The sequence below is a fragment of the Betta splendens genome, chromosome 24 (genome assembly GCF_900634795.4).
Source record: "Betta splendens chromosome 24, fBetSpl5.4, whole genome shotgun sequence".
Lineage (NCBI taxonomy): Eukaryota > Metazoa > Chordata > Actinopteri > Anabantiformes > Osphronemidae > Betta > Betta splendens.
Genome location: NC_040901.2, coordinates 11,208,794 through 11,223,617, shown reverse-complemented (window position 1 = coordinate 11,223,617; position 14,824 = coordinate 11,208,794). Strand labels below are relative to the sequence as shown.

Here is a 14,824-nt window from a genome sequence, read left to right as displayed (position 1 = left end):
AGGGAAATTATCTGTTATCTGCAGCACTGGAATACCAAACACAAACACCGGCAGACATTCATAATCAAATCTCCTCAGACTGCAGCAATTTCCTTGGCTGTGTTTTCAGTTGGGGAGTGATGAAATGACTCAGGCATGTGCACCTCCTGCTGGGTACAGCGAGTACCCGTGCGACTTAAACCGCTCCAACGTGCCAATAAAAGTGTGTGCCTGGTGTCACAAGGTGAAAACGAGCCGCAGACCCCCCCCCCCCGCCGCCTCAGCACGGCGTGGCACCGACACGCAGCGGAAACCATAAAGCGAAGCTCACACACAAGGCTGGAGACTGAGGGGACACAGAGAAAGCGAATCGAGAGGAACAAAAGCTCACCCCATCCAGCAGAGTGTTTGATAAGTGGACGCGGGGATCCTTCCGAAAAGGAAACTCCAGGCTGGCTATGTGGAAGATAGTGTTGTCTCTGTCGATCATGAACACCTCGTTCTTTCCATTGATCAGCATCATGTACCTGTGGAAGGAGAGGACAAATCATTATGCTTTCAAAGAACAGAGCCTCCAATGTAACGTTTGTACTGGTGAGAAGCACATAATGTCAGGTTAATGTAATAACTATAATTAAAAATGGAAAAATAGCCTTAACTCAACATGCTGAACGGTTCCATTACAACAGAAGGTTGATTGTTTTCTATCAACAACTATTATGATTATGACCCTTGGAGACACAAATGCACTGATTAGTTTCATTACAGCACAAAATCACTGCTGCCTAGAAATTCTGTAATTTGTTTATTTAAGGGGTTTAATATGTTATTCACAAGTTTAAGCCACAAGTGCTACAAGAGAAAAAGAAACATAACTATAGATTTAGTCTCCTTTACAAAGATAAATAAATACACTACAATTATATATTCTAAATTAAAACAAGCAAAAGCAAAAAGATGTTGAAGTGAGGAGTTAATCTGACAGATTAGTAACGCAACCACTCATCTAGCTTTGCTTCGTAGGAACAATCACAGCAAACACAGACAGTATTTTTGCTCTGCGAGGTTGTCACACTAAAAGAAACAAAGAGTTGGTGCTTAGGGTCCCAAATGTGTTACTTTCCAGAGTGTAAACAAACTCCGTCTTTATTACGAGTGTCCCTCGTCGCCTTCACAAACACACAAGTCCTCTACTTGAGGGAGATTACTCTATCTTCAAAACGCATACGTCGCCGGTGCCTGGGTGATGCATGCATAAGCACAAAGCTCAACTAATCCGTGACCGGCCTTTTCAGGTGAGATAAAGACAAATTCAACTTTAGCAACAAAAGCAAATTGCTGTGAGGAAATCGCTGAATAAATGAATGTAACTCTGTAGTTCTACAACATGAACTCAGCAGTCGGTGCCAAAGTACGGCCCTTCTAAAGTAGATTATAATTACATCACACTCTTAAGTCCTGGACATTTGCCTGTTTTTGTACCAGTAAAAGTGAAATTGCACAGTATTAAATGTAAAACCCAGCAAGAAAATTACATTTTCATCCTCAAGTGCACCCGAGTGACAACGACTGTCAGACTGTTAAAGTGCCTGTCGGCTTATGAGCGAAGGTCATGATATCAGCATTAACTGATAATAATTTGACTCCACTCAACCTCAACATCATGCTCGGGTTGAAGGAGCATGAAACACAAGGATCTAAACCCCGAGGTGTCACCTTCCCCGCTTTTATCAGCCTTGATCTTAGAGTTCGGCGGCGAACCCGTCTACGGAGGAGAGGGAGAATCTTTCAAGAGCACAAGTTCATACATCAGGTGTGAACTCAAACTTTCTGCAGTGAAGTTTAAGTTGAGGTTTGAACTGTGAAACATCTTGATAATGATGTCGCTATTCGGTTCGATTCTACTCTTGATTGTATTTTTGTGATTCTCCACATGTGCTGCTCAAATTACACTGAGCATCCTAACAATTAGTGCATAATGGGGTGTTTGTGACTGGAGCTAAATTCAGCTGCGCTGGATGATTCTGATTAATATAGAAAAGGGACAATTAATTTTTAAAAGGAATAAGTCACGGTGATAAAATTATCACCAATTTACAGACTTGGAGACAAAATATAACAGTATAACAGTTCTGAACGATATCCAGATGAATGTATGTAGAAAATGTTCACACCAAATGTTTACTGTGTGATCAGTAGAATCGGCTGATGGCGGAGTTGGCAGGTGTTGCCAGGCAGCTTCCGCCGAGGACCCAGACACACGCAGCATCCTTGATCCTCCCTTCTGTTGGCTCCGAGGATGAGCTGAAGATGGGCCACGCCCAAAAACGCAGGCTCCATTGTTGCATTTGTGCCGTTCACCAGAGCGGGCTCCAAAACCGTCACAGCAGCGAGCCGAGCGTTTCCATCCAATTGCTTCTACACACTATCGTTTGCGGCGCCAGTTTCCAGCTCGTCAGAACATCCCAAGGATTTACACTGCGTGTTTTCATACAAATAAATTTGACACACTGATTGCCAGCGACAGATTCTGTCACTTTAAGCGCAACATTAAGCGCACAAACCTAGTAGCTCGGGCCCAATTAACAGCTGCGTTTTTCATATAGCTTGAACCCGCCGTCCCCTCACTACAGGTGCAACAGCGTGCGGCTTATTGTCAAACGAGCCTGCAAATTACACGCTGCCGCTGCCCATTGGCAGTGACGAGGCGCGCCACCTCTAGAATAAGAACAAGGTTCACCACAGGGCTCCCTGACAAGCGACAACAGCCACCAGAGCGCCAGCGATACTCTAATTAAGCAGTTACAGCGGTTTCCATAACCCTGATTGTCACACGCGGGCGCGGGTTTGTTAACTGGTCACAACAATGAAGAATAAAAAAAATTGTCATAAAGCGTGAATAAAATGTAACTTGGTCCCAGGAGTAGGTGAATTGCATCATTGTTTGTGTGAGGAGACTTTTCCTTTGAGACGTGCTGGTAGAAGAGCCGGATTACAGTGTACCTGACGTGACTGTAAAAACACAAAAAGCGCCTCCCGTTCAGGCACCGCTGGCTTCATTACACACCTCTTATGTACCCAATTACACTTTAAGGGCTGCCTGCTGCTCTTTAAATACAAAATACCAAGCAACTAATAAACCAACATCCTAATGAGCAACTCAGCCCTGCTACGTTTCCAAAGGTTAAGCATCCTAATCAGTGCAACTGGCAGCGAAGGCTAATTATCTTATAACTGTAACATTTTGTGGAAGTCATGCCATGAAAATGGGCAAAAGGCTTTAATGGTACATGAACTTAGAGACAGCTTAATAATAACAACAAAATGCCTCATGCAGCAGAACTTCTAATATTGTTATGAAAAAGATATATTATGGCAGTTTTTGTAATCAAACAATAATTTTACACTCCTGGGGTGGTAGTTTTAAATATGTAGCTTTGTTTAGACATTTCATTGATTGTGCACATAAATAAAGTCATAAATCAAATAACCAGGGCCAAAGTGATGCACACTTTCCAGGAAAACAAAGTCAGACGACAGACATGGATTTGAGATTAATGACTTCCCCACTGACATGGCTATAAATTTCTCATACCTGCTGTCGATCCACCATTATCGCAAAGGGATTAGATGGAGTAAATATGGCGTTAATACCAGTTGGTTCAAAGTGGGGAAACTTGACAAGCTGCCAGAAGTGTGTGTGTACAGAATACGACAGCAGATGACAAATGTTTGCACTGGCAGCAGAACTGCACTAAAATATCAGAGTATGTGGAAAGTCTTTCATTGTCAAGTGTGAAACTTTGTGATCACTATTAATTCACCTTCTGTGTCCTAATGAAGTGGTTTAGTACAGAATGCTTGGTTTATATTTGATATTCTGTTTGACAGAATAATGAGAGCTCTGGTAGAGAGATCTTTACTTATGAAGCACAACATTTGCAATTTTATTTGGTTTATTTTGGTTGAGATGAACAACTAGCAAGGCATCACTTAAACTGGACAGGCTCTTGGGTTAAGTGGAGACAGAGAGGAGCTCAGGGCAGGAAGTTTGACCCTCCTCCCACTGCAGTCATGACAGAAGACAGAAACAAAACACCAGATTTAAACTATAAATGAGCCGCGGTGGAAAATGTGAGAGACGAGAGACAGAACCGTGAGTGGGCCAGACGCCGCTGCACCCACAGTTCAGGGGTGGAAGGGAGCACAATAAAACCATTAACAAGACAGAGATCTCAGTCTAGACAAATGATGATTCCCACAGACGGGAGCATCTTGTGTAAAAAGGATGATACGTTGAACGTCAGGAGACCTGAAGAGATCAAACGGACGGCGGAAGTGTCGCGACGCAGAAGATCTGTCAAGCAGTTGAGACACAACAGGTCTGAACTCAGCAGAAGTGGTTCTCCTGCTGTCTAATTGGCCTGTTAGCCACAGCTAGCTCTGTCAGGTTTGTTCAGAAGGAGGCAGAGGGAGGCCATTAGTGCTCTGTAAATCCCAGTGGCTCTCTTCATTGCAGGATTGCCTTGTTCATGCCTCCCTCTCCCTCCTATAAGGTCACGGCAGCAGCAGACTTGTATTGTCTTCATATGACCCATCAGAAAACATTCAGTTTAATGCTCTCCTTTACTCACACGCGTGTTTCCTTACCCTCTGGCTCCTGTCCTCTGATGGCTGCCGTGATTCTCAGATCCTACCCTTATCCCTGTCCTCCAGACACTTTAGGCCTAATGAGGTACAGACAGCCATTGTGCCAGACTAGCCCTGTGGCATGACTGACAGCAGCTGAGCTCCAGGGGAGGCCGTATGCCCCCCCCCCCAGGATCCGACAGCTTTGCACATCATTAGTGGTGCATCAATGGGCAGGACAGCTTCCTGTGCCAAAAGGTACCGGGCGATCTCTCGTTCCGGACAACACAGTGAGGAGTCTAAACAAACCCATCCGTCTGCTAATGTTCTGCTGTCAGCACATAAAATATGACAAGATGAATATCTGACAGTAAACATCCTGACATGAAAGTCTACATTCAAGAATGAAGGTCTGCAAATATTTATATTTTATAAAGTAATGAAAAGTAATGAAGTCTTTTTTTGTTCTTTATGGGAAACGCACATCTGCCTCAGCTCGGGGAAATAAGCAGTCACTGCAGCAGAGACAGGTGCAAATTCCCACACAAGCAATTCTGCTGTTATCTCAGTTGGAGCGTGAACATTTACGTCCTGAAAACAATTCACAAGAAAGGTCTTAGAAACCAGCAGTCAGACTCCACCAGCGGCGAGAGGGTTAACGGGAGCAGCACCCGAGAGAAAGCGCTTGAAAAACTGGTCACGGCTCATCTGTATAGATTTTCTAGCGCCCCGAGATACAACAGATTCATTTGTAAAAAATGGATAAAAGAAAACAAACATAAAAAAATAATACAATAATAAATAAAGAGTTGGCTTTATGCTCGGAGCCTGAACTTTTGAACTTGAAGCACAAACAGACGCTGTCCCTCTGCAGCACAGCCGGCCAATCGCATGGCTGAGAGTTCTGCTAAGTTACAGGAACAGAATCCAGCCTCAGACAGGTGAAGGGAGGAGGGGGGGTTCTGATGCTATCCGATCCACCGTCATGCAGTCTGAACACAGCATAAATCCCAATTCATCAGATTTAAGCCTGATAAATCCCGCTGTGGAGAATAAATCCCATGTGGCCCGGGAGCAACACGAACAGTAAAAACTAAAAAAAGTTTGAAGGCCTGAACGACCAAGAGAAGCAACGAGCGGCTACGATCACGCTCAGACCTACAAACCTCAGCTGCTGGTTTAAGCCACTGAGAGAGAGAAGTCTATTAATCAGCCTCACTTTAAATGCAGCATAAATCAGCAAAGCAACCAGCAGAGTTTGAACAAGACAAGCGGCGAATGACCGTCTGAAAAACAGCTGCGTCAAACTGTTCCTTCACCTAAAAGACCTAATGTGACTCTTGCCAAGGACAACAACAGACTATCGATTTCCTCTTAGTTATTCATTTGGCTTAAGTAGCTGAAGTGGTAGGTGGGGATGAAAGGGGACTTCAGAGAAAATTAACTAACGCAAAGAATTTCCCTCCAAGTCCAATTTCGCTAATAAAGTCCAAGTTGAGCAGCATTGTTTGTTTAAATCCCAGGGATATAATTGGCCCCTCTACCTCCTCCTCTTCTCTGGGGCTCAAACCAATCTAGCCTTGACAGAAGGCTCCACAACGAGATGATTAAAAATCCAGCTCAGCCGCCGTCTCCCCTCCTGGCAAAGCCACTGATTTTGCTGTCTTTTCCAAGGCCCATTAGAAGCTACCTCTCTGGCAGAAAGCAGGCGCTGACAGTTTCCTCACTGCTCGACTAGTCTGCGCATCAATATTTTTAGGCGGGTGACGTTGTTTACTGGCTGTTATTGAGCTACTAAGCAGTTTAACTGTCATGAGAAGGTGCTGCTGTTGTTTCAGGATTGACCCATTTGGGACCAGGAAGGACTTCTTTTTGTTCACTTAACCTTTTCCAGCATAAAACATGTTTTGGGCAAAGGAAAAAAGCAAAAATCACTCAATTCGAGCATTAGAATAATTTGCATTTGAATGGGGGAACTTTCTAATCTCCAACCAGTAACAAAGAAAAGCTGAAGGATTTAGAAAATGCAAAAGTTAAGTGAGGACCTCTGGCAATATGCAAAGAGTAAAATCTTTCCTGACCACCTTGAAGAGACCAGTGTCCTATTAAAAATCCTTTCCAGGTCATAAAGAATGCCAGCGGATAGAAGCAGGACGATCAGGAATTCTCTGCACACCGTGCAAAAATCACACGTTACCACACAACCTCGGAACTCATTAATCCCACTGATGCAGCCCTGCATATGCTGCAGCCAACTATTCACAATGTTTAGAGACACTTTAGGATTAGGGCAGCCAATAAAAGCCTTACACTAATTGCCGAGGGCCTTGTGTCTTCAACTTTTTTCATATAGACCAATACTTGAAGAGCTTAAATCACATGTTCTTCTCTCTAAATCATTTCTCCTCATCTCCTTAGGTGCTAATACAATCTCACACTAACGGAATATGCGACTATTTGCAGGCGAGGCACTAATAACAGTAGCATTTCAAAAAGGTGTCGCGTTTCTCTTAGCCCCGTGCAATAAAGTAATATCAGTGCCTACGAACGCAAGTGTTTCCCAAGTGACAACTCCACCTTATTATCTGCATGTGGACCGCAAAGATTAATGCAGCCAGCCTGTCTCTGACATCCTATAGGTGGTGTGGAGATCTGCCAAGATACCTGCTAGAAGTGTAGGGTAGGAACAGAGAAGCCACAGGAGACGGGAGCCATACTGACAGGCAAATCAAAGTTACCATCTATCACATCGGACCTTTTCCTGCTTGAGCAATGAAGAGCAGCTTAATCTGTGGTGGAGCCTCAGCAAGCTACTAAGAGCTACGGCAAACTATTAAACCAGGGGGTTCGTTTCAATGTACTATATGAGCTATAATGCATTTTTTATAAAAAAAAACATCAAGCAGAAAGGAGTTTTAATAGTTACTGATATAAATCGTCCCAATATAGCGACGGCGATGAGTCATATGTGACGTTATCTGCACCTCTGCTCCTCATGACTACTGAATTAGGTATCGCTGCTCTTCGAATATGAAGCAGACGGAGGGGACATACAGTGAAGGATGAAAGCTGGAGGCAGAAGATGAGTTTAGTAATGTCTCCTCTAAGTTGCAGGCATTGTCGGATGATGGGGGTCGATTACGCTCCTCAGCAAAATCCTGGTCAGGGGCCAAAACTCTGCTAGACTCTGCTGCTCTTACAGGAAATTAAAGCAGTGATATGTAAAAATCTTAAATTGACTGTGGTCATTAAATATTCACCAGCACTCTGCACCAGCGGGAAAGACGTCCGACTACTGGAATACTAACTCATTCTGCCGCCTCGCAAAGCTTGCTTTTGGCCAAAGACCCAAACCTCATCCAAACAACAAACTCAACGCAGTGTGACAGGAAAGAGAAAGTACTACGCTGCATTTCCTGCTCTGCGCCGGGCAGCGTTCCTGTTCGGCCTGTGGCTCCACTGGCGAAGCCTTTTAATTCCACAGTCCACATATCAATAGCTGCACAACAACAACTGAGGTTCATTAATATTACATTTTATAATATACACATCAGAAATGACCCGAGACAAGAACTCAGTCCAGTCGGCTACGCTTGGAAAAAGCTAACGAACAAAAGACCCACCGTGTGCCGTCAGCTTTCCAACTGACTTTGTACGGATTCTGCTCCAGGAAGCGAAGGTTTTGTCGATCCATGGACACAGGCTGAGCCCCAGGAAAACCAGACCTGCAACAACCAATGTAACATGTGATTAGGTTATTACAGAGAGCTCAAGAACAACTAAACTTCGCTTGCACAGGCTGATATATGTGTTACTATTTGGGCCCCTTCAGATTTGTATACATAAAACCCAAAAGAACAGGAACGATGTCTAGTCTGGGAAATGAGTGACGCTTCCTACTATACAGCCTCTGGAGGCAATAAATTAAGCTGCGTGACTAATGGGGCACAGTGCTAACAAATAGATGCTTCCCATTGGCTGACTCAGGCCACTGAGGTAAAATACTGTATAATTGTAACAGTTATTTTACAAAGTGCCTTATTAATCTAGAGTTGTCGGGTACTTTGTGTTGAGCAAAAGGACCAAATGGACTCAGATTTAAGACCACTTCTTTGACTAATAATAATAATAATAATAATAATAATATTAATAATATAAACCATCTTCCCTTGGGGATCAATAAAGTATGTCTAATAATAATAATAATAATAATAATAATAAATGACATTTTAGAAACTTTGGAACCCAAGAAAGAAGAAAACCCCTCTGCAGAGGTGGGACTCTTATGTGGTAGAAAGGCAACAACAACCTGGCTTTAGCTGTAAAGTAAAAAAGCAAAGCTATTGTATTCAGAAATACATTAGAGCACAGAAAGACACACATCCAGGTGTTACAAAAATAGCTGCGGCAACAGCACATAGCAGGAAAAAACACCACGGACCGTTCCTTCTCTTATGACAAGATGCAGAAGAGCTGACTCTCAATTTCATTAAAAAAGGTGCAGCGGCGCATTTCTGCAAAAAAAGGAAAGGAAAATCTATTTCTGACTCTGCCGCCTGTCTAAAAGTGTCAAGATCTTAGGAAAAAAAACAAAAAGCAAAGACAAATGAGTCACTCACAACACAGTACAGTACACCCACATGTACACAGACACACACGGGCTCCCAGGGGGCGGGAGGCTCTTACTTGTCCCACTCGGCCATCTCTTGACACATTCTTTGGATGTCGCCTAGTTTGGGCTGTGTGGTGACCTGCGTGACGCCCCTCACCGTGATGCCTTCAAGGAACACCGCGCCCTGGGAGAAGGGGAAGAAAACAGGAAGACCGGAAAGATGAAGTGGGATTGGATTTACAGATACAAACACCTCCTACACACAGAGGAAAAACATTTTAAATGCCATCGATCTTTCCCAAACAGCTGCTGCTTCGCTTTATCAATCCCTGTGCAGAGATAACTACTAGAAATATTAGACTCCATCTCTCCCACTGACCTCTACACTTTAAAATCTATTTTCAATTTAATTATTTCATGCATTCATTGTGTTTTATCTCCTTCTCCCAAGTTACTGAACTATGCTGCTTGAACTCTCCCGACTTTTTACCCTTTTGATCCCATTTAAACAGGAATCAACTCCTGTCCTTGTAGCGTTTGTGGCCTTCATTCACCTCATTTATAATCTCACTGGTTTCTCTTTTCTTGTAACCTTTTCATTTTTATTCGGCCCACATGAGCCTTCCCACTCGGTGTAATATGATAATATGCCAATTATAACAAAAGCAGATGTCACGCAGTACAATTATATGTGTCGCGCAGGAAACCATTAGCGCCTATGTTTTGAGTATGTGTGGCTGCTTCGAGAACAGGGGGACCAGTGGTGATCATAGAAATCTCATTATCTGCAAATGGTTCTAGAAAAGGCTTTGGCGCATTAGACAGCGGCACAACTTCACTTGTGCTCCTTAAAGTCTGTGCGCTCAGTCAGGTGAAAATCAAGCAGCTTAAACTTGGGAACAAGGCTTCTGCAGGGTGAACCAGACTTGTTCCAGGAGGTTTAACACTGCACCGGATGAGAACAAAGCTGGAGAACTGAGGAATAATCACAAATGACTACGGTGCCTCTCGGGGCTTCCATCAATATTTGATCTTATTTCTTAATGGCATAATAAATTAGATTAACATGCCTCAGACCTGATCAGTAGTTTTGAACTGATACACAATAACCTGAATAAAGTGTTATGTTTTGTGCTAAAATGTGGTATTTAGGCTATAATCAACTGACAGGGTGGAGTTCATACGTGTGCAGCCTCAGACAAACGCAGCTGTATCAGTAGCATCACTAATTTCAACTAATATTTCCAATAGAGCTGCTAAATTACAATATTGATTAATGTGACGCCATAAACTAAAAGAATTGTTATTAGTGATGAGACATCTGTCCATCCTTATCCCCCTTAAATTGCTTAAACATATTTGCGCACAAGAGACATAAATCTGATTCTTCTGACAGGAATTCCATTTCCCACATTTCATTTTTACATGAGATATTAAAAACATTTGGTTTGAGAACATTTTATGAATCATCCGTACAGATCAGATCAGCCTTGATTCAGCATTTCAATGAACTCTGCATGTGACAAAGGTGATATACAAATATTTCCCTGTTTGCTTTGGGAAGTTATTATAATCTGCACTAGTGTTTCCCACCTCTCTTTCCTTTCCACCGCTTCTACTCCGACAGCTGGGAATTTAAGCTTCTCGGAAGTACTCAAAATTAGTCTGATCAACTGAAGAAAACCTAATTATATGCAAGTGGAAATGATTCAATATTTCTAATTTCACCAAACTGCGCTGATGAAAGCTTTACCAAAAGGCAGCAGGGTGCCTTTCATCTAATCAAAATGATGGCTTTTCCAGCTGTAGGAGATATAGAGCATAATAAAATGAAGATGCACTTTATTGGATTAATATACACTATTGAGCACAAGACTCTCACACTCATTGGAATGGAAGCCTTCCCAGAGCATGACATCCATGCAATGCAGAGGGGACCGGGGTATTTCCTGGCCTCCACTGACATCTTACCAATTTTATTTTCTCCTTCTTTCGTTTTCCCGGCGCTGACCCAGAGGAGCTGGGACCCGAGTCCTGGCCGACTGCGTTGCCGTCGTCGTCCATATCCCCGTCATTGTCATCATCGAAGCACCACTCAGGCAGCGCTGGGGCAGGAGGCGTGTCCTCCTCGTCGCCATAACGACGAAAAAGCTCTTTGAGGTAGTCTCCCTTGTAGATCCCTGGGGCCCGGGCCTGAGCGAAGGCAGCCACGGCTGCCTCAATGCTGATAAGAGATTCACAAGTGATAACAATAAGAATAATCAGATCAGACTGGTTAGTTAATATTGACGAGGCGCTAATATATATGCAATTAAAAATAAGTTTGATAATTTCATATGATGTCTGTAAGTTAACTGCTTGAATAATTAACTAATCCTTGTAGCTCTGAATGTGTTTATAGGTGACAACACCAGTAGTTTGAATTTTCCACAGCCTGACATCAGACCAGGACTGTAAATGCTGTCAGAAAATGTATTACACAGGAAGTGGTGGGTGGTGGGAGGACTTTATCCAGCCTACATGTCTACAGCTTCCAGGGATTCTGCTTTCTCAGACTGCTGCTCCACCTCTGACTAAAGACACAGCCTCGCCCCCTACCAGCTGTTGTAAATTATTTAGCATCTCTGTCAGGGCCTGACAAGCCCAGTCACTGTTAACCAGTGATCTCCTTTGTGACGCTTTGTGTTGGTTGGTACTGACAAAGTGCATTTTTGGTGCCGTCATACATACAGAAACTTTTGGGAGAAGAATGCATTATTAGCTAAAAAACACTGACAAAACTGAGAGATTTAAAAGCCAAAAAATGATGCAAGGTACTGGGGAGGCTTGTACGATGCTTCGTCTTATCATGAGAGGTGATTGTCAAGGCTGTGAAAGTAGATCCCTGTATTGGAAGAGACTATAGGGACTTGGAGGCTCAGCCTTACCTCCAGTCCATCTTCTCCACCAGATATGCGCATATGAGAAAGCCTGTTCGGTTAAAGCCATGCGTACAGTGAACCCCTTGGGGAAAGGAAAAAAAACAGCACAGCGGTTATAAAAACTATTAACTTCACATTTGGGCCTTTAACTAATGCTTAGAATAAAATGAGCCATATTAGCAGTCCAGAGTTCCTTGTATTAACATTAATATTGAAACGGTTCCCTTGATGTTTTGAGTGAAGGCATCAATCGCACGCCCAGACCTCACAGGCAGGCGACCCTCAGCTTGGAGGGGGTCCTGCCACTAAGCATCAAAAATCAGACTGACACAAGTCATTACACACGCAGAGGACAAGCTGTGATTGATACAGCATTCAAAAAGATAAGGAGAGGATGCAAAGGTCACATAAAAACAAATCTGCAAGCTTATTCTTTACTATGTTTTTGTTTTAAAAGAAACATGAAGAATGCGCTTTAATTCGTGTTAACAAAGTAACATTCTCTAATAGGAAAAAACTCAAAATCAAAATTGATCTGACATCTATATTTTTCCATCTTCTGAAGTTTGCCTGGCAACAACTGCTGCTAATGAAGATGGAATTACCCATTGTCAGAGGACTGTCCAATGTGGATATGTTTACCAAAGAGACAACAAAGCCCCAATACCAGCTGGCTGAGGACAGGACATTACTGTTACGACAATCACAAGATGTGGTGTGATGTTTGAGCAGTTTGCAGGTAAGAACAGATCTGCAGAGGGTTAGAATATGTGAGAAAGGGGTGAGAGAGCACCCTGCTGCCACTAACATGAAAGTGCAACTGTACACCTAATTCTTATATATAATACTGGGTATAAGAAAGGAGAAGCAACATGATTTTTGGGCATGTGGTGTGAATTACAGGACCTTACTCTCACCTTGAACCTGAAAGTGCTGCAGGGTTTGACAGCTACTGTGTTAGTAGTCTATTAAACTAACTATTTGCGTAAGTAACTCTTAGCTTCTTTAGTTTTAGCCTAGGTGTCACCACCTAGAAATCACCTACACAACTTTCAGTGGGAGGATAGTGTTGCTTCATGTTAAACTCCTACATATATTATACAACAACAACACAACAATGTAGTGACAAGCACAAGACAGAGAACCACGCACAGCACAAATGTGCAAATGCAATTCAAATCTTCAACAAGGATGCCATCTAAACCTGTCGGCACAGATCTCCAGCCATAGCAGAGTACTGGTGGCACTGGGAGGCTGTCTGGTGTTTCAGTGTGGGACTGGATGAATATTTCTCATGCTAACTGCAAAAATGTTTTAGAACATTTAGAAAACAAGTAAACCCTTTCTTTTGCAGTTGTCAATTTTAGAGTAATGCTGCCCCCTGCAGGACACAAACTGAAACTACCTGCTGATGGGTATACGGTAGAATCTGAATCTACATTATCTAGACAAAAAATAAGTAAAACTATAGGCAGGTACTAGTCTAGATTCACAAAGAACCTTCAGTAAACAGCGGTGTAATGATTTAACCCAAAGCACAGATCAGACAGATTTACAGCTTCCCTACCTATCAACTCTGTAGGATTCTTCTCCATGAAGTGCTCACACAGCCTGATGAACATGGCAGTTGTCTCTTTTCCAGGACACTCTCCATGTCTGCAACAAACACACGCAGGTTGTTCTTAAGGAGCCGCACCCCAGCCAGCCGGGACTTTAATGGGACAGCGAATGTGGGTCTCACCCTTTACACTGAAGCTTCACGTATTTTACGCCGTCTTTCTCGATGTCGTTGCGGTCGTAAAAACGAGTAGTGTTGGTCAAATCCACAAGTAAGCCCATTTTCACCTGATGAAACAATAAAGACAGTGTGCAACTACGTTTTTAACCACAAACTCAAACTGATCAGAGCTTCACTGATGAAATACCTACCTTAAGACTTTTTAAATAGTTGGACAGCATGCTCGGGTGAAATCGGTTCTCCTCTGCGACTTGCTCATCATATCTGGGGCCCAACATTGTTTTCATTGGAAGAAATTTACCTATGAATAGAAATCAATCAATCAATGCTTTTCAATAGGAATCCTGGTGAGCAGAGGATGTACCTGCCTCATACCGTAAGGAGTGTAAAAAAATATAATTCAAATTCTGCAAGTCCAGACCGGAACAACACTCAGTCAAGATTTAGTGAAGCTCACATATTTAAAAAGCAGAACACTCGCAAACAATCAGGGGATTTATTAGATCATCTATGTACGTAGTTCAAGGCCCAAAACAACATCATACGGACCACGATGCTGCTGCCAGGTTTGTTTTGACACGTGACGCTTTGACGAGCAGCTAAGCTAGCTAGCAAACCCAGCAGCGCTTTTCCAGCTGGAAACGGACAAATACAACAACGCCTCGCTCACATTTACTCTCACAATCAAACGTAGTTATCGTAAAACCAAAGTCGAGGCACGTCTACGAAGAATCGGGCTCCTCAGCCGAAGATGCAAAGCGGAAGACTCCATACATAAACCAGACCATTCCAAAGTTTGCCGCCAAACATAAACAGCCTGGACATAATTTTGAATCGTGTATTATTGTGGATTTTATTAAGCAAAGTCGGCAAAGTAATTCACGTGAAAATCAGCTTTAATTCAAAAGAAAACAAACCAACTACTGTGGCTTCCACAGTTCGCTT

The 14,824-nt window shown here is 42.9% G+C and overlaps 1 protein-coding gene across 2 annotated transcripts in view; it reads right to left on the bottom strand.

Annotated features, from left to right (window-relative positions):
• Window positions 1-14,824, bottom strand: part of rngtt (RNA guanylyltransferase and 5'-phosphatase) — a 47,251-nt gene that overhangs the window by 31,789 nt on the left and 638 nt on the right. For both annotated transcript variants that reach the window (XM_029141684.3, XM_055506544.1), the window contains exons 2-9: window positions 14,071-14,180; window positions 13,883-13,986; window positions 13,709-13,797; window positions 12,148-12,223; window positions 11,192-11,444; window positions 9,295-9,404; window positions 8,232-8,333; window positions 371-506 (exon numbers count right to left, since the gene is read on the bottom strand). In XM_029141684.3, the coding sequence (XP_028997517.1) occupies window positions 371-506; window positions 8,232-8,333; window positions 9,295-9,404; window positions 11,192-11,444; window positions 12,148-12,223; window positions 13,709-13,797; window positions 13,883-13,986; window positions 14,071-14,180 (980 nt within the window). The remainder of the gene's footprint in view (window positions 1-370; window positions 507-8,231; window positions 8,334-9,294; window positions 9,405-11,191; window positions 11,445-12,147; window positions 12,224-13,708; window positions 13,798-13,882; window positions 13,987-14,070; window positions 14,181-14,824) is intronic.